This window comes from Procambarus clarkii, chromosome 72, assembly GCF_040958095.1.
Source record: "Procambarus clarkii isolate CNS0578487 chromosome 72, FALCON_Pclarkii_2.0, whole genome shotgun sequence".
NCBI classification, from domain to species: domain Eukaryota; kingdom Metazoa; phylum Arthropoda; class Malacostraca; order Decapoda; family Cambaridae; genus Procambarus; species Procambarus clarkii.
The window spans coordinates 433599-454263 of NC_091221.1; the positions used below are offsets into that span (position 1 = coordinate 433599).

General features: G+C 42.7%; 1 protein-coding gene across 1 annotated transcript in view; it reads right to left on the reverse strand.

The window, feature by feature from the left end:
• Positions 1 to 718: 718 nt before the first annotated feature.
• Positions 719 to 20665, reverse strand: part of LOC138356365 (INO80 complex subunit C-like) — a 75413-nt gene continuing 55466 nt past the window's right edge. The window contains exon 4 of the mRNA XM_069312306.1: positions 719 to 921. Within this exon, the coding sequence (XP_069168407.1) occupies positions 790 to 921 (132 nt within the window). The 3' untranslated portion in view covers positions 719 to 789. The remainder of the gene's footprint in view (positions 922 to 20665) is intronic.

Sequence of the window (20665 nt, forward strand, 5' to 3'; positions counted from 1 at the left end):
TACAGCTTATTGACAGAGCTCGGGTGCATGGGGGAATTGTGTAAAATAGCTCAATCGATTAAGGCGCATCTGGGATCCTCTCTGACGTAGGTTCGAACCCTCATCACGGCCCTTGTGGATTTGTTAATTTAATGCATCATGCTATTGTGATTTCTGTGTGTAATTGCAAATACGCAAGCACCTAACCCCGCAGGATGAACAGTATCCCGGACAGCCAACACTTAGTTAAATAATCGAGACTCGGAGAGATCACAAGAATGAGAAGAGTAATAGCGACAGCAAAGCAGTGCACACCAGGCAAATAAATGAAACGATCTAATTGAGAGATCGACAAGATAGGCACGTGACCACTAGCAGCGTTCAGGTTACGTATGGAGTGAAATTCTACTCAACCAGTGGTTCACATAATTCAGTCTTGCTTTCTTATTTTTTAGGGTTTGTTTACCTTGCCGACTGTTAGTTTTGGCTCACCTTAACCTTTTCTTGGTTAGGGTAATCTTCTATCCTCTTCTCCTTGCTCCTATATAGAGAGTGTCAGGTTTAGACCTCTGGTCCACAGTAGGGTTATAATGACTCACAAGAGCCTGGCATGGATTAAATTGGGTAGAACTATCCAGGTGGCTATCAACAAGGAGCCACCATAGTTGCCCTTCCCACAGAAAACTATTATGGTATTTATATAAATGTTTAACTTTTATGGATTACTAAAAATATTAAGGAATACAGTAATGTTTAATATAGTTACTATACACAGTCTTCAATGTGTAAATAACTTATGCCAGTGTAAATTTAACCAACAATACTATTTGCTTTCCTTAATTCTAAGAGACCATTGACAATGTCCATTGGAAGGTCTCGAACTCTGTAGAATTCAGATGCATCAGCAAATCGCAGCTTAGTTAGAGGGTCGGTGTAGTTAGCCTGCAAGAGATAGACCATGACAATAATAATATACTGTACAAGTTATTATTTACTTACTACTTCACAACAGTTTTATCAAGGACCAAATCAATAAACATACTAACCCTTCTATATATTTACCTATATATTTAATTACCTGTGGAACATATTTAGGGAATTGTTAAAATATGTACTGTATGAACAATCCTATCAAATAATTTGTTTTAAACCACCGTGCTGCGCCGAGTTTATTGTGAAATTCCCCTTGTGCGCATAAAATAAAGTGTTCCAAAACATTCTTTTTTCTTCATAAAATGATAAATCCCCTTCCCTGAACATGTCTATGTAAAAATAAATACCAAATTCCACTTACTTTGGCTGTGGGGACGTGGACAAGGTGCGCTGTGACGTCATCACGGTCTGGTCGTCCGTGCATGAATCGGCCAGACACGGTCACGTGGGCCATTCAAGCACCGGGTGTTGCCACAAATATATTTTCAATTATTTGTTCTATGTATTTCGAATGCAGTTTTATGAGCTTTTTTATCGTATATGATGCATATTTGTGTCCTTTACAATATGTATACAGTAGAACGTTCACAATGTTTCATGGAACTGTGATACATTTGTCAGTAATGTGTCCATAATAAATGTTTATTGTCGCAATATTACTTGTTAAAAATTCACTAAAATTACAATATGTACAGTTTCACACACTATTTACACAGTAACACACTGTATTACACCTCAGTACTTCGGAAGTGAGTAATAATCAACGAAGTAGTCTATGGTGCAAAGTGCTACTTCGCTCTCGTTGCATCAGGTACAGATAAATTTTTGCTTCCTGTTTCTTCATTCTGTGTGCTTGCAAATAACACACTCACGTACACCCTTGGCTTTAGTACTTGTAGGTTGTATGTAACCAAGCTTGTAAAGCATAAGGTAGTATTGAAAAGATTATGGGAAAAGATCAATTTGTAAGGTAGTCTTGGAATGATCGCTTTGTCAGGTCCCACACAGAAAGAGATTCAGCTAGCCTCAGAGAGTGTCCGTCAGTCAGGAAGAGATTCAGGTATTCTTGAAAATATCAATAGAAAACACGACAATGGAAGCCACTAACACTGTTCATCTACCTTACCTTGAGGTTACCTTGAGGTGCTTCCGGGGCTTAGTGTCCCCGCGGCCCGGTCGTCGACCAGGCCTCCTGGTTGCTGGACTGATCAACCAGGCTGTTAGACGCGGCTGCTCGCAGCCTGACGTATGAGTCACAGCCTGGTTGATCAGGTATCCTTTGGAGGTGCTTATCCAGTTCTCTCTTGAACACTGTGAGGGGTCGGCCAGTTATGCCCCTTATGTGTAGTGGAAGCATGTTGAACAGTCTCGGGCCTCTGATGTTGATAGAGTTCTCTCTCAGAGTACCTGTTGCACCTCTGCTTTTCAACGGGGGTATTCTGCACATCCTGCCATGTGTTCTGGTCTCATGTGATGTTATTTCTGTGTGCAGGTTTGGGACCAGTCCCTCAATTATTTTCCACGTGTAAATTATTATGTATCTCTCCCACCTGCGCTCAAGGGAGTACAGATTTAGGCTCTTTAGTCGGTCCCAGTAATTTAGATGTTTTACTGAGTGGATTCTAGCAGTAAAGGATCTCTGCACGCTCTCCAGGTCAGCAATTTCTCCAGCTTTGAAAGGGGCTGTCATTGTGCAGCAGTACTCCACTCTAGAGAGCACAAGCGTTTTGAAAAGTATCATCGGTATAGCATCTCTAGTGTGAAAAGTTCTTGTTATCCAACCTGTCATTTTTCTTGCAGTTGTGACGGCTACTTTATTGTGTTCTTTAAAGGTAAGGTCTTCCGAAATGAGTATGCCCAGATCCTTTACATTGCCTTTTCGTTCAATGTTATGGTTTGCCTGAGTTTTGTACGTGGTTTCTGTTTTTATATGTTAAATTTTTCCGTAGCGCATGAGCTGGAACTTATCCTCGTTAAATACCATATTATTTTCTGTAGCCCATAGAAAGACCTGATCTACATCTGATTGGAGGTTTGCCGTGTCCTCTATGTTGCCAACTCTCCTGAAAATCCTAGTGTCATCTGCAGAGGATGATACAGTGCTATAGGTTGTGTTCTGGTCTATGTCCGATATGAGGATGAGAAAAAGTACTGGAGCAAGCACAGTACCCTGGGGGACTGAGCTCTTCACGGTTGATGGGCTGGATTTTATTTTGTTGACTATTACACATTGGGTTCTGTTAGTCAGGAAATTGTAGATCCATCTGCCTATTTTCCCGGTAATTCCTTTTGAACGCATTTTATGTGCAATAACACCATGGTCACATTTATCAAAAGCTTTTGCGAAATCTGTGTAAATTACATCAGCGTTTTGTTTGTCTTCCATAGCATCTAATGCCATATCATAGTGGTCCAGCAACTGCGACAGGCAAGAGCGCCCTGTTCTGAAACCATGTTGTCCGGGGTTATGGAGATGCTGTGATTCCATGTATTTTGTGATCTTACTTCTTAGCACTCTCTCAAAATTTTTATGATGTGCGATGTTAGTGCTATCGGTCTGTAATTTTTTGCCTCTGCCTTATTTCCTCCTTAATGGAGTGGTGCTATCTCTGCTGTTTTTAGTATATCAGGGATAACGCCAGTATCTAGGCTTTGTCTCCACAGAATGTGAAGGGCCTGCGATAGTGGTTTTTTACAGTTCTTGATGAATATGGAGTTCCAAGAATCCGGGCCTGGTGCAGAGTGCATAGGCATACTGTTTATGGCTTCTTCAAAATCTAGTGGGGATAGGGCGACGTCTGATATATGATTTGATGTTGGTATCATATCCATGAAAAATTCATTTGGGTTATCAATCTTTAGTGCATTTAATGGCTTGCTGAAAACAGTCGTACTGTTTCCTCAGTAACTCGCTCATTTCTTTGTTGTCATCGGTGAAAGTTTCATCTCCCTTTCGCAGGGGCCCGATACTAGATGTGGTTTTTGATCTTGATTTTCCATAGGAGAAAAAATATTTCGGATTTCTCTCTATTTCACTGATGGCCTTTTGCTCTCTTTGCCTCTCCTGGGTTTTGTATGATTCTTGTAGCTTGAGTTCAATTGTTTCTATTTCTCTACCTAACCTTCTTCGCCGTTCTTGAGATAGGGTGCGACTCTCAAGTTGTTCCGCGATTCGTTTTCTTCGCCTATATAGGGAACGACGTTCCCGTTCCAATCTGCATCTCTTTCTCTTTTTTCTTAGGGGTATGCGGTTTGAACATATTTCTAGTGCTACTGAGCTTATTTTTTCCAGGCACTGGTTCAGGTTTGCATTTTCTAGCTGTTCTTCCCAGTTTATTTCTGTGAAGTCCTGGTTTATTTGCTCCCAGTTTATCTGTTTATTATTGACGTTGAATTTGCTGAAATCTCCTCCACCAGGAATCTGGACTGGTTTTGAAGGTCCATTCCCCATGGTTGTCAGAACTTCAATTAAGTTGTGATCTGAGTAACAGGTATTTGTAATCATTATGTTCCCGATCAACTCATCATTATTAGTGAAAATAAGGTCCAGCGTGTTCTCCTTCCTAGTTGGTTCTACTATTTGCTGGTTTAAGGCAAACCTATCGCACATCGTAGCAGGTCATTTGCATGTAATTAACTAAGTGTAATTACCTAAGTGTAGTTACAGGATGAGAGCTACGCTCGTGGTGTCCCGTCTCCCCAGCACTCTTTGTCATATAATGCTTTGAAATTACTGATGGTTTTGGCCTCCACCACCTTCTCACTTAACTTGTTCCAACCGTCTACCACTCTGTTTACAAAAGTAAATTTTCGTATATTTCTCCGGCAGCTTTGTTTCGTTAGTTTAAATCTATGACCTCTTGTTCTTGAAGTTCTGAGTCTCAGGAATTCTTCCCGTTCAATTTTATCTATTCCTGTTACTATTTTGAACGTAGTGATCATATCGCCTCTTTTTCTTCTATCTTCTAGTTTTTGCATATTTGATGCCTCTAATCTCTCCTCGTAGCTCTTGTCCTTCAGTTCTGGGAGCCACTTAGTGGCATGTCGTTGCACCTTTTCCAGTTTGTTGATGTGCTTCTTAAGATATGGGCACCATACAACAGCTGCATATTCCAGCTTTGGTCTAATAAAAGTCGTGAACAATTTCTTTAGTATTTCTCCATCCATGTATTTAAAAGCAATTCTAAGGTTAGAAAGTGTAGCATAGGCTCCTCGCACAATGTTCTTAATGTGGTCCTCAGGTGACATTTTTCTATCTAAAACCACCCCTAGATCCTTTTCTTTATCAGAATTCTTTAAAGATTTCTCACATAATTTATAGGTTGTGTGGGGTCTATGTTCTCCAATTCCACATTCCATAACATGGCATTTATTCACATTAAATTCCATTTGCCAAGTGTTGCTCCATATACTTATTTTGTCCAGGTCTTCTTGAAGGGCATGACAATCATCTAAGTTTCTTATCTTCCCTATTATCTTAGCATCATCAGCAAACATGTTCATGTAATTGTGTATTCCCACTGGTAGATCGTTTATGTAGACAATGAACATTACCGGTGCAAGAACTGAACCCTGAGGTACTCCACTCGTGACATTCCTCCAATCCGATACCTTGCCTCTGATTATGGCCCTCATTTTTCTGTCAGTTAGGAAATTTTTCATCCATGTTAGTAGCTTACCTGTCACTCCTCCAATATGTTCCAGTTTCCAGAACAACCTCTTATGGGGAACTCTGTCGAAAGCCTTTTTTAGGTCCAGATAGATGCATTCAACCCAACCATCTCTTTCCTGTAAAATCTCTGTGGCTCGATCATAAAAACTGAGCAAGTTCGCTACACAGGATCTTCCAGATCGAAAACCATACTGTCTGTCTGATATTATATCGTTTTCCTCCAAGTGTTCTACCCATTTAGTTTTAATTATTTTTTCCAATATTTTGACTATTACACTTGTCAATGATACAGGTCTATAATTAAGGGGGTCTTCCCTGTTTCCACTTTTGTAGATTGGAACTATGTTAGCCTTTTTCCACACATCAGCTACAGCTCCTGTACACAGGGATGCCTGAAAAATCAGTTGAAGTGGAATGCTGAGCTCAGGTGCACATTCTCTCAGAACCCATGGTGAAACTCCATCTGGACCAACTGCTTTGTTCTTACTTAGCTCCTTGAGCATTTTTTCCACTTCGTCTCTAGACACCTCTATGTGATCTATGTTGTTCTCTGGAATTCTTATTGTATCTGGTTCCCTAAAGATTTCATTTTGTACAAACACACTTTGGAACTTTTCGTTTAGTGTTTCACACATTTCCTTTTCATCTTCCGTGAATCTATTTCCCATTTTCAACCTCTGAATATTATCCTTTACCTGCAATTTGTTGTTTATGAATTTATAGAATAGACCTGATTCTGTTTTACATTTGTCTGCAATCCCTTTTTCAAAATTTCTTTCTGCCTCTCTCCTCACTGCCGTGTAGTTGTTTCTCGCATCTTTGTATCGCTGGTATGTTTGGGGATTCGGCCTCTTCCTGTATCGATTCTATTTTTGTGTCTTTTGGTCTCTAGCCCTCTCGCAATTTCTATTGAACCAATCCTGTTTCCTAGTTCTGCATTTCTGTTTTGGTATAAATTTTTTTGTGCTTTTATCATATATTTCACAAAACTTGACATACATCTCATTCACTTCCTTGCCTAGCATCAAGTCTGTCCAATTATACTCACTAAAAAAATTTCTAAGGTCACCATAATGTCCTCTCCATTAAGTCTGGTTTTTCAACAGCTTCAACCTCCTTATTTTCTTCCAGCTTATAACGCATTGCATACTTTATTCCCAAAAAGACATGGTCACTTTTACCCAAGGGAGGAAGGTACTGAATGTCAAATATCTCTTCCTCCTTCCTGGTAAATATCAAATCTAGCATGGAGGGAACGTCCCCTTCCCTCATCCTCGTAGCTTGTTTAACATGTTGATACAAGAATGTTTCCAGGATGAGGTCTACAAATTTACAGGTCCAAAAATCTTCTGTTTTAGCTTCATATGCTTCCCAGTCTATGGATTTCAAGTTGAAGTCACCGACTATCAACAGTCGTGATCTATCTTTATCCGCTCTCGCTATAATCTCTCTCATTATTGCTATAAGACCTTCACGTTTACTATCTAGCTCCTCCTTTGACCATGTGCTGTTTGGCGGTGGACTATATGCATTTATTATCATTAGTTTATCATCCTCATGGCAGATCTCTAGTGCTATTATGTCAACTTCTTGTGGATTGGCAGTCATTATTTCGTTCACCTTTAGGTGTTCTTTTACCAGCACAGCAACGCCACCGCCTTTCCTAATTTTTCTGTCCCGTCTCCAAATTGAGTAGCCCCTTGGGAATATGACCTCATTTAAAATTACATCTTCAAGCTTTGTCTCCGTGAGTGCAACAATGTCTGGTGTCTGCAACTGTATTACATCACTTAACTCCAGTATCTTCGATCTCACTCCATCTATGTTGGTGTATGCAATCTTCAGGAACTTGTTCCCCCTCTCCTTATTCTTCCCTCCCCCTCTCTCTATTGATTTTGTTGGTTTGCCTTTATGTACCACTTTACTGGTTTGCCTACCCCTATCACTTTGTAGAAAAAAGAATTTATTTCTTCTTCATTCCTGCTCTCATTTAAATGTTTTGCCTCGGCGAGGTTCAGTTTCAGCTTCTCTCTGTCTTCTTTTGAAAGATCTCGTCTTAACGACCATCCTTTCCCATCCTCATCACTTTGCAATTTTCTAGCATTCCTTAGTACTTCTTCCATCTATTTGGCACCGTTTAGGGTGATCCTCAAAAGTCGATCTTTCCCTTTTACGTACCTGCCTATTCTCTTGTAGTCGCACACATTCTTTATGGTTGTAAGATCTTCTACGAGGCCAACAATTTTATCTACTACTTTAGCTTCTTCTACAGCTCTTTCTGACCTAGATGTTATCGCCTTTTCTTTGTGCCTGCCTTTGTGTTTCTTATCGCCTTTTTCTTTTTTCTTTTTATGTGCCTGTTCATTTAGGCTACTTCCTGGTATTCTTTCTGATATTACTGTATTAGCCAGGTGCTTCCATTTCAGGTGCCGTAGGTTGAAGTCCCCAAGCAGGATGATGTTCGGAGCTGGATTTGTGAGGTTTTCCAAGCAGTGCTCTATTTTCATTAGTTGGTCTTTAAACTGCTGAGGTTTTGCCTCCGGTGACTTATATACAAGGACAACAACTACATTTAAGATCTCTATTTTGGCTATCAGCACTTCCACCATATCATTTGAGGTGTTTAGCAGCTCAGTACAGATGAGTGTCTTTGATGTAGAGGCTGACCCCACCCTGAAGCCAGTGTTTCCTATCACATCTGAAGAGATTGTATTCTGAGATCCATATTTCACCATCAAGGTAGTCCTTTGTGTGAGTTTCCGTTAGGGCTGCAAACACTGCATTTGCCTCATGAAGGAGACCATCTATAAAGTGAACTTTGTTGGACTTGCGTGTTTTTATACCCTGGATGTTGGCAAATATAAATGATGTTATCGTGTTAGTGGAAGTGCTGGATGCTTTACTTGGTGTTAATATCTGAGGCTCTGGTAAGGAGGCCACTGTGTTTGCGTTCTCTCTAGCATTTGACTGAGTTGGTGGTAGAGTCTGGTCATTTTTCGCCATTCTTCTCCTCCTCCTCTTGCTAAAAAATTATCCCGGTCGATGGAGTAGTTGCTGTTTTCATAGTGGTAGTCTGTCGGTTTTATTCGCCTGGTACCTCTTGTATGAAAAGCTGGACATTCAGCATTGAAGCACTCTTTCCTGTCCAAAGAGTTCTTGCAAACTTCTGGGTGAAAGAATTCACAGCTTTTGGTACATTTACCTGTATTGAGGAGGTTCCTGCACTTTCTAGGGTGATCGTATGTACATGTTCCATTTATTCTTCCCGATTCCCCATGCTTACAGGTAGCCCATTTGTAATACCAACAGATTTTGGGGCCTTGTTTTGTTTGTTTCCCTTTGCCAGGGACCGCACTCTGCTGCGGTGTCCCCGAGACTGTGCCCTGCTCCGGTGCCTGTGACACCGCGCTCTGCTCCGGGGCCTGTGACACCGCGCTCTGCTCCGGGGCCTGTGACACCGCGCTCTGCTCAAGGGTCCCCGACTCCGCGCCCTGCTCAGGCGTCCCTGACTCCGCGCCCTGCTCAGGCGTCCCCGACTCCGCGCTCCGCTCAGGCGCCCCCGACTCTGCGCCCCGCTCAGGCGTCCCCAACTCCGCGCCCTGTTCAGGCGTCCCCGACTCCGCGCCCTGCTCAGGCATCCCCGACTCCGTGCCCTGCTCAGGCGCCGCTGCCACCGAGCTCTGTGCCACAGCTGGTTGTACCTTACGTAGAGAACATATACGGCACACATAGACGCAATAAAGCACCTAAATTATTGGGATCGTCTCAAAGCCCTCCAAATGTACTCACTAGAAAGAAGACGAGAGAGATATCAAATAATATACACCTGGAAGATACTAGAGGGCCAAGTACCAAATCTACACAGTAAAATAACAATGTACTGGAGTAAACGATATGGAAGAAAATGTAGAACAGAACCAGTGAAGAGCAGAGGTGCCATAGGCACAATCAGAGAACACTGTATAAACATCAGAGGTTCGCGGTTGTTCAACGTCCTCCCAGCAAGCATAAGAAATATTGCCGGAACAACCGTGGACATTTTCAAGAGGAAACTAGATTTATTCCTCCAAGGAGTGCCGGACCAACCGGGCTGTGGTGGGTATGTGGGCCTCCGGGCCGCTGCAAGCAACAGCCTGGTGGACCAAACTCTCACAAGTCAAGCCTGGCCTTGGGCCGGGCTTGGGGAGTAGAAGAACTCCCAGAACCCCATCAACCAGGTATCAAGCAGGTATAACCTTGGTGTCATGTACAGTTTGTTTGAAGACATTAGAAATTGCTATGCAGGCATTAATTAGTAATTCTCTGTTTTCGGCGGGAGTTTTATCCAGGATTTCCATCAATTTAAAAAAAGTTACATCATCCTTTTTGCAGAGCCAGTACACAGACTGGTCACTGGGACCATTTCTCCTTGAATTGTTAGTCATGTTGGCACATTTTTTGTGTCTATGCTACTTGTATCACATGCATCATCACTGAACGCAGAAAACGATTCATCTATGTATCATCTAAATAAATTGGAAATAGCATAGGAATTGCAAGGATAACGCTCAGATCTACAACTGGATACGCTCACTGTATTGTCCTCATAGGGGCTGTATCACTTGCATCTGACCTTTGTTAGGTCCTTATTGCGCCTAGCTTCACCAATATTATGACCCTTATGTTCTTCAAACAATAAGGTTTGAATTTCACCGACAGAACATTATCTTTCAACACCGCACGTCGGAGAGATGTTTGGGAGCCAGAGGCACGTGCGCCACCGATGGTTGCTCATTCGGTACTAACCCAGCCAGCAGCCCTAGGGCATTCTGGGATTTTTTCCGAATGGCTTCCTCTCACTGGAGGTCCTAAGAGTCCATTTCGTACACAACCAACCTCGTACACATTTAGAATGGGTACGGAAAAATCAAAAAGAGTTTTCGTGGTTGGCGCAGTTTCCCGCCGACCGAGAATACTCGGTTGGCGCAGTTAAGTGGTTAAATAACATTATACTGTAAATAATATTATTATATTTATTATATATATATATATATATATATATATATATATATATATTAGTATATTTTGGTAGCAGTCTTTCCTGTAGACATATATTATTAAATATGACCGAAAAAGTAAGATTAATAATTCTAACACGAATTTTCTCAATCCTTCGTACATTATGCTTCACTGTTAGAGGTAAATCAAAAATCACTTCTCCAAAATTCATTTTTATTTCTAGTCTGACGCGACACGGGCGCGTTTCGTAAAACTTATTACATTTTCAAAGACTTCACAAATACACAACTGATTAGAACTTGCGTTTCCCTGATTTTATATCTACATTTGAGTGAGGTGGGAAGGGTGATGTGGCATTACATTTGAGTGAGGTGGGAAGGATGATGTGGCATTAACACAAGACAGAACACTAGAGGATATTAATAGGGTATTAAAAGTATCAACTCAAGACAGAACACGAAAAAATGGGTATTGATGGGTAATGGTAACTCACACCCCAGAAGTGACTCGAACCCATACTCCCAGGAGCAACGCAACTGGTATGTACAAGACGCCTTAATCCACTTGACCATCACGACCGGACAAAATGAGGTGATAGCCGAGGCTATTTGAACCACCCCACCGCCGGCACTCGGATAGTAATCTTGGGCATAGCATTTTACCAAATCACCTCCATACCCATCTCCAAATTACCATACCCAAGAGTATGGGTTCGAGTCACTTCTGGGGTGTGAGTTTTCAGTTGCATATTGTCCTGGGGACCATTCAGGCTTGTTCGCATTTGTGTTCCTCACGTGTGCCCCAAAGAATGAGGTGATTTGGTAAAATGCTATGCCCAAGATTACTATCCGAGTGCCGGCGGTGGGGTGGTTCAAATAGCCTCGGCTATCACCTCATTTTGTCCGGTCGTGATGGTCAAGTGGATTAAGGCGTCTTGTACATACCAGTTGCGTTGCTCCTGGGAGTATGGGTTCGAGTCACTTCTGGGGTGTGAATTTTCAGTTGCATATTGTCCTGGGGACCATTCAGGCTTGTTCGCATATATATATATATATATATATATATATATATATATATATATATATATTATTAAATATGAACGAAAAAGTAAGATTAATAATTCTAACACAAATTTTCTCAATCTTTCGTACATTTCTTTTCACTGTTGGGGGTAATTCAAAAATCAATTCTCCAAAATTCATTTTTATTTCTAGTCTGACGCGACACTTGAGCGCGTTTCGTAAAACTTATTACATTTTCAAAGACTTTACACATACACAACTGAATAGAACTTACATATCTCCGATTTGTTTATATCTACATTTGAGTGAGGTGGATGGGGTGAGGTGGTATTTAATAGGGTATTAATTTCATCAACACAAGACAGAACACGAAACAATGGGTATTGAAATGGAAGTGATTGTAGAAAGCCTATTGGTCCATATTTCTTGATGCTTCTATATTGGAGCGGAGTCTTGAGGTGGGTAGAATATAGTTGTGTATTAATTGGCTGTTGATTGCTGGTGTTGACTTCTTAATGTGCAGTGCCTCGCAAACGTCAAGCCGTCTGTTATCGCTGTATCTATCGATGATTTCTGTGTTTACTAGGATTTCTAGAAATCTAGAAATCCTAGTAAACACAGAAATCATCGATAGATACAGCGATAGCAGGCGGCTTGACGTTTGCGAGGCATTACACATCAAGAAGTCAACACCAGCAATCAACAGCCAATTATTGCACAACTATATTCTACCCACCTCAAGACTCCGCTCCAATATAGAAGCATCAAGAAATATGGACCAATAGGCTTTCTACAAACACTTCTATTCAATATCCATTGTTTCGTGTTCTGTCTTGTGTTGATGAAATTAATACCCTATTAATACTCTTGTTCTGTCTTGTGTTGATAAAATTAATACCCTATTAATACCACATTTTGTTCTGTCTTGTGTTAATGCCACATCACTCCTTCCACCTCACTCAAATGTAGATATAAAATCGGAGATACGCAAGTTCTATTCAGTTGTGTATTTGTGAACTAAAGTCTTTGAAAATGTAATAAGTTTTACGAAACGCGCCCGTGTCGCGTCAGACTAGAAATAAAAATGAATTTTGGAGAATTGATTTTTGATTTACCTCCAACAGTGAAGCGTAATGTACGAAAGATTGAGAAAATTCGTGTTAGACATATTAATCTTACTTTATCGGTCATATTTAATAATATATGTCTACAGGAAAGACTGCTACCAAAATATACTAATATATATATATATATATATATATATATATATATATATATATATATATATATATATATATATATATATACATATATATATATATATATGTCGTACCTAGTAGCCAGAACTCACTTCTCAGCCTACTATGCAAGGCCCGATTTGCCTAATAAGCCAAGTTTTCATGAATTAATGTTTTTTCGTCTACCTAACCTACCTAACCTAACCTAACCTAGCTTTTTTTGGCTACCTAACCTAACCTTACCTATATATATAGGTTAGGTTAGGTTAGGTAGGGTTGGTTAGGTTCGGTCATATATCTACGTTAATTTTAACTCCAATAAAAAAAAATTGACCTCATACATAGTGAAAAGGGTAGCTTTATCATTTCATAAGAAAAAAATTATAGTAAATAAATTAGTTCAGGAAAACTTGGCTTATTAGGCAAATCGGGCCTTGAATAGTAGGCTGAGAAGTGAGTTCTGGCTACTAGGTACGACATATATATATATATATATATATATATATATATATATATATATATATATATATATATATATATATATATATATATATATATATATATATTAGTATATTTTGGTAGCAGTCTTTCCTGTAGACATATATTATTAAATATGACCGAAAAAGTAAGATTAATATGTCTAACACGAATTTTCTCAATCTTTCGTACATTTCTTTTCACTGTTGGAGGTAAATAAAAAATCAATTCTCCAAAATTCATTTTTATTTCTAGTCTGACGCGACACGAGCGCGTTTCATAAAACTTATTACATTTTCAAAGACTTTAGTTTACAAATACACAACTGAATAGAACTTACGCATCTCCGATTTTATATCTACATTTGAGTGAGGTGGCATTAATAGGGTATTAATTTCATCAACACAAGACAGAACAAGAGGTGGCATTAATAGGGTATTAATTTCATCAACACAAGACAGAACACGAAACAATGTGTATTGAATAGAAGTGTTTGTAGAAAGCCTATTGGTCCATATTTCTTGATGCTTGATGATGGGAAGAGATTTGGTTCTCTTCCCACAACCAAACCATCGCCAGAGAAATCCTAGTAAACAACACAGAAATCATCGATAGATACAGCGATAGCAGGCGGCTTGACGTTTGCGAGGCACTACACATCAAGAAGTCAACACCAGCAATCAACAGCCAATTAATGCACAACTATATTCTACCCACCTCAAGACTCCGCTCCAATATAGAAGCATCAAGAAATATGGACCAATAGGCTTTCTACAAACACTTCTATTCAATACCCATTGTTTCGTGTTCTGTCTTGTGTTGATGAAATTAATACCCTATTAATGCCACCTCTTGTTCTGTCTTGTGTTGATGAAATTAATACCCTATTAATGCCACCTCACCCCATCCACCTCACTCAAATGTAGATATAAAATCGGAGATGCGTAAGTTCTATTCAGTTGTGTATTTGTAAACTAAAGTCTTTGAAAATGTAATAAGTTTTACGAAACGCGCTCGTGTCGCGTCAGACTAGAAATAAAAATGAATTTTGGAGAATTGATTTTTGATTTACCTCCAACAGTGAAAAGAAATGTACGAAAGATTGAGAAAATTTGTGTTAGAATTATTAATCTTACTTTTTCGGTCATATTTAATAATACTGTATATATATATATATATATATATATATATATATATATATATATATATATATATATATATATATATATATATATATATATATATATATATACATACATACATACATACATACACACACACACACACACACACCATGTGTGTGACCATGTCTTTTTGGGAATAAAGTATGCAATGCGTTATAAGCTGGAAGAAAATAAGGAGGTTGAAGCAGTTGAAAAACCAGACTTCAGGAGAGGACATTATGGTGACCTTAGAAATTTTTTTAGTGAGTATAATTGGACAGACTTGATGCTAGGCAAGGAAGTGAATGAGATGTATGGCAAGTTTTGTGAAATATATGATAAAGGCACAAAAAAATTTATACCAAAACAGAGATGCAGAACTAGGAAACAGGATTGGTTCAATAGAAATTGCGAGAAGGCTAGAGACCGAAAGACACAAAAATGGAATCAATACAGGAAGAGGCCGAACCCCCAAACATACCAGCGATACAAAGATGCGAGAAACAACTACACGGCAGTGAGGAGAGAGGCAGAAAGAAATTTTGAAAAAGGGATTGCGGACAAATGTAAAACAGAACCAGGTCTATTCTATAAATTCATAAACAACAAATTGCAGGTAAAGGATAATATTCAGAGGTTGAAAATGGGAAATAGATTCACGGAAGATGAAAAGGAAATGTGTGAAACACTAAACGAAAAGTTCCAAAGTGTGTTTGTACAAAATGAAATCTTTAGGGAACCAGATACAATAAGAATTCCAGAGAACAACATAGAACACATAGAGGTGTCTAGAGACGAAGTGGAAAAAATGCTCAAGGAGCTCGGTAAGAACAAAGCAGCTGGCCCAGATGGCGTTTCACCATGGGTTCTGAGAGAATGTGCATCTGAGCTCAGCATTCCACTTCACCTGATCTTTCAGGCATCCCTGTGTACAGGAATCGTAGCAGACGGGTGGAAACAGGCTAACATAGTTCCAATCTACAAAAGTGGCAGCAGGGAAGACCCCCTCAATTATAGACCTGTATCATTGACAAGTGTAATAGTGAAAGTATTGGAAAAACTAATCAAAACTAAATGGGTAGAACACCTAGAGAGAAATGATATAATATCAGACAGACAGTATGGTTTTCGATCTGGAAGATCCTGTGTATCGAATTTACTCAGTTTCTATGATCGAGCCACAGAGATATTACAGGAAAGAGATGGTTGGGTTGACTGCATCTATCTGGACCTAAAAAAGGCTTTCGACAGAGTTCCACATAAGAGGTTGTTCTGGAAACTGGAAAATATTGGAGGGGTGACAGGTAAGCTTCTATCATGGATGAAAAATTTTCTGACTGATAGAAAAATGAGGGCAGTAATCAGAGGCAATGTATCAGAATGGAGAAATGTCACAAGTGGAGTACCACAGGGTTCAGTTCTTGCACCAGTGATGTTTATTGTGTACATAAATGATCTACCAGTTGGTATACAGAATTATATGAACATGTTTGCTGATGATGCTAAGATAATAGGAAGGATAAGAAATTTAGATGACTGTCATGCCCTTCAAGAAGACCTGGACAAAATAAGTATATGGAGCACCACTTGGCAAATGGAATTTAATGTTAATAAATGTCATGTTATGGAATGTGGAATAGGAGAACATAGACCCCACACAACCTATATATTATGTGAGAAATCTTTAAAGAATTCTGATAAAGAAAGAGATCTAGGAGTGGTTCTAGATAGAAAACTATCACCTGAGGACCACATAAAGAATATTGTGCAAGGAGCCTATGCTATGCTTTCTAACTTCAGAATTGCATTTAAATACATGGATGGCGATATACTAAAGAAATTGTTCATGACTTTTGTTAGGCCAAAGCTAGAATATGCAGCTGTTGTGTGGTGCCCATATCTTAAGAAGCACATCAACAAACTGGAAAAGGTGCAAAGACATGCTACTAAGTGGCTCCCAGAACTGAAGGGCAAGAGCTACGAGGAGAGGTTAGAAGCATTAAATATGCCAAAACTAGAAGACAGAAGAAAAAGAGGTGATATGATCACTACATACAAAATAGTTACAGGAATTGATAAAATCGACAGGGAAGACTTCCTGAGACCTGGAATTTCAAGAACAAGAGGTTGTCGGAAAATCCGACACCATTTAATATCATACAGATAATAGCTGTATTACCAACAAGTTACCCATAGAAAACGTAACTTGTAGTGGAATTACCGTCTATAGAAAACGGGATATCATCACCACATACTATTATAATTCACCAGCTATTATGGTGGGAATTATTCTTAAATACATTAGTCTTTGGACTTTACCATCATAAAAACATCTTATATAAATTAACTTAATTATCAATATTAAAGTAGAGTAAATGTGACCCTTCTATCACTTTCTGAAATCTGGACAAAGTAGGCCAGGCGTCAGAAGGAGGAAGGGGCAGACATTGTTTATTGAGACCAGAGGCTCACACGGGAGCAAATTCGGCTCCTGTTAAATTTACTTGGACGTAGTGTTATGGAACCCAAAGGTGTACCATTGTCAACACGCTGTCTACAAATACAAGTTAAGTGTCTATCCGAAACCCGTTTATCATTCATTTATGGCCATTAATGTCAGGATATAGGGTTAGCCGGTTAGAACGCGAAATCGCCTCATACTAAAGGTAATTAAGCCAGGTCTTTAATGTTCCATGTACTGTATAGTGTTTTCTCTGATATAGCTTGTCATATATAGGATTCTGGCTTCACAGCTAGCGCACTTTTGACAGGTCAAGACGAGGATGCAAGATTATGTGCACCAGTTACTGGGTGATGGAAGCTAACTCAAAGAGGATAATTTGGTGTCTACACCCTAGTTATACCTGGTGGACTAACCTGCTGTACTATAAGATAAGGAACCTCATCAATGTATGTAGCTATTACTGTAGTTTGATTGGCTGCATATATATAAACTAATAAACCCCCCCTAATGTGTAGAGGATCGATTTGTGAGATTATGAGATTATTGCAGAAATACAGTCCACTTATCATTATACAAATTGCTATCGAAGTATACAAATTAACGTAAATATAAATTCATATAAATTAAATAAATATAAATCTCACAGGTCGGTTCCCACAGAGGTCATAGATTTAAACTAGCTAAACACAGATGCCGAAGAAATATAAGAAAATTCACCTTCGCAAATAGAGTGGTAGACGGTTGGAACAAGTTAAGTGAGAAAGTGGTGGAGGCCAAGACCGTCAGTAGTTTCAAAGCGTTATATGACAAAGAGTGCTGGGAAGACGGGACACCACGAGCGTAGCTCTCATCCTGTAACTACACTTAGGTAATTACTTAGGTAATTACACACACACACACACACACACACATATATACAGAGCACCACTTGGTTTCCGAACTTTAGTTATCCGAAACTTCCAGTTTCCCGATTGAGGTTGGTTCGGGTAGGAAGGGGTCCGCCAAGCGTCACCCCGGCCTGTGGTGGTGGGTGGGAGATAGTGCAGTTTGCCCACTGTGACTTAACAGATTCACGGCCTATTATTTCTATTATTTTGAATTGTCATAAGGCTGGAATGTTCATTCTGTGCTTTTGTTTTACATATCTGCACAATCAAGAAACATCTGTGCACCATGTTGGCTCCAAATGCACGCATTGCGTCAGTGATGGCTGACTGGTGGGTGGATGGATGGGGAAGCTTAGGTGGGAGGCAGTATGAGAGAGGGGGGAGAATCAGTGAGAGAGGGGGAGAATTAGTCAGAAAGGGAGGGAGAGATGCTAGGAGGGAGGGGGAGGTAGGGAGAGATGCAAGGAGGTAGGCAGGACGGGAGGGAAGTAGTGAGAATTAAGGAGGGAGGGATAGGCAGGCAGGCAGGCAGGCAGGCAGGCAGGCAGGCAGGCAGGCAGGCAGGCAGGCAGGCAGGCAGGCAGGCTGGCTAGCCTGCCAGCGAGGTGAACCACATGACCTTTGAGAGAGTGTGTATGGGTTGGAGGGGGGTGTCGATGGTGGGGGAGGGACCGGCTGACTTCATAAGCCTAACCATACTCGACAAACCTGTGACCCAGATTTGTTTCTTAAATGTACATCATCGTATATTTTTGGCAGGCAGGCAGGATATGGCAGGCAGAGAGGGAGGCAGGCTGGATGGCAGGCAGAGAGGGAGGCAGGCTAGATGGCAGGCAGAGAGGGAGGCAGGCTGGATGGCAGGCAGAGAGGGAGGCAGGCTGGATGGCAGGCAGAGAGGGAGGCAGGCTGGATGGCAGGCAGAGAGGGAGGCAGGCTGGATGGCAGGCAGAGAGGGAGGCAGGCTGGATGGCAGGCAGAGAGGGAGGCAGGCAGAGAGGGAGGCAGGCTGGATGGCAGGCAGAGAGGGAGGCAGGCTTGATGGCAGGCAGAGAGGGAGGCAGGCTGGATGGCAGGCAGAGAGGGAGGCAGGCTGGATGGCAGGCAGAGAGGGAGGCAGGCTGGATGGCAGGCAGAGAGGGAGGCAGGCTGGATGGCAGGCAGAGAGGGAGGCAGGCTGGATGGCAGGCTGGATGGCAGGCAGAGAGGGAGGCAGGCAGAAAGGGAGGCAGGCTGGATGGCAGGCAGAGAGGGAGGCAGGCTTGATGGCAGGCAGAGAGGGAGGCAGGCTGGATGGCAGGCAGAGAGGGAGGCAGGCTTGATGGCAGGCAGAGAGGGAGGCAGGCTGGATGGCAGGCAGAGAGGGAGGCAGGCTGGATGGCAGGCAGAGAGGGAGGCAGGCTGGATGGCAGGCAGAGAGGGAGGCAGGCTGGATGGAAAGCAGAGGGAGGCAAGCTGGATGGCAGGCAGAGAGGGAGGCAGGCTGGATGGCAGGCAGAGAGGGAGGCAGGCTGGATGGCAGACAGAGAGGGAGGCAGGCTGGATGGCAGGCAGAGAGGGAGGCAGGCTTGATGGCAGGCAGAGATTGAGGCAGGCTTGATGGCAGGCAGAGAGGGAGGCAGGCTGGATGGCAGGCAGAGAGGGAGGCAGGCTGGATGGCAGGTAGAGAGGGAGGCAGGCTGGATGACAGGCAGGCTGGATGGCAGGCAGAGAGGGAGGCAGGCTGGATGGCAGGCAGAGAGGGAGGCAGGCTGGATGGCAGGCAGAGAGAGAGGCAGGCTGGATGGCAGGCAGAGAGGGAGGCAGGCTGGATGGCAGGCAGAGAGGGAGGCAGGCTGGATGGCAGGCAGAGAGGGAGGCAGGCTGGATGGCAGGCAGAGAGGGAGGCAGGCTGGATGGCAGGGAGAGAGGGAGGCAGGCTGGATGGCAGGCAGAGAGGGAGGCAGGCTGGATGGCAGGCAGAGAGGGAGGCAGGCTGGATGGCAGGCAGAGAGGGAGGCAGGCTGGATGGCAGGCAGAGAGGGAGGCAGGCTGGATGGCAGGCAGAGAGGGAGGCAGGCTGGATGGCAGGCAGAGAGGGAGGCAGGCTGGATGGCAGGCAGAGAGGGAGGCAGGCTGGATGGCAGGCAGAGAGGGAGGCAGGCTGGATGGCAGGCAGAGAGGGAGGCAGGCTGGATGGCAGGCAGAGAGGGGAGGCAGGCTGGATGGCAGGCAGAGAGGGAGGCAGGCTGGATGGCAGGCAGAGAGGGAGGCAGGCTGGATGGCAGGCAGAGAGGGAGGCAGGCTGGATGGCAGGCAGAGAGGGAGGCAGGCTGGATGGCAGGCAGAGAGGGAGGCAGGCTGGATGGAAAGGCAGAGGGAGGCAAGGCTGGATGGCAGGCAGAGAGGGAGGCAGGCTGGATGGCAGGCAGAGAGGGAGGCAGGCTGGATGGCAGGCAGAGAGGGAGGCAGGCTGGATGGCAGGCAGAGAGGGGAGGCAGGCTGGATGGCAGGCAGAGAGGGAGGCAGGCTGGATGGCAGGCAGAGAGGGAGGCAGGCTGGATGGCAGGCAGAAGAGGGAGGCAGGCTGGATGGCAGGCAGAGAGGGAGGCAGGCTGGATGGCAGGCAGAGAGGGAGGCAGGCTGGATGGCAGGCAGAGAGGGAGGCAGGCTGGATGGCAGGCAGAGAGGGAGGCAGGCTGGATGGCAGGCAGAGAGGGAGGCAGGCTGGATGGCAGGCAGAGAGGGAGGCAGGGCTGGATGGCAGGCAGAGAGGGAGGCAGGCTGGATGGCAGGCAGAGAGGGAGGCAGGCTGGATGGCAGGGCAGAGAGGGAGGCAGGCTGGATGGCAGGCAG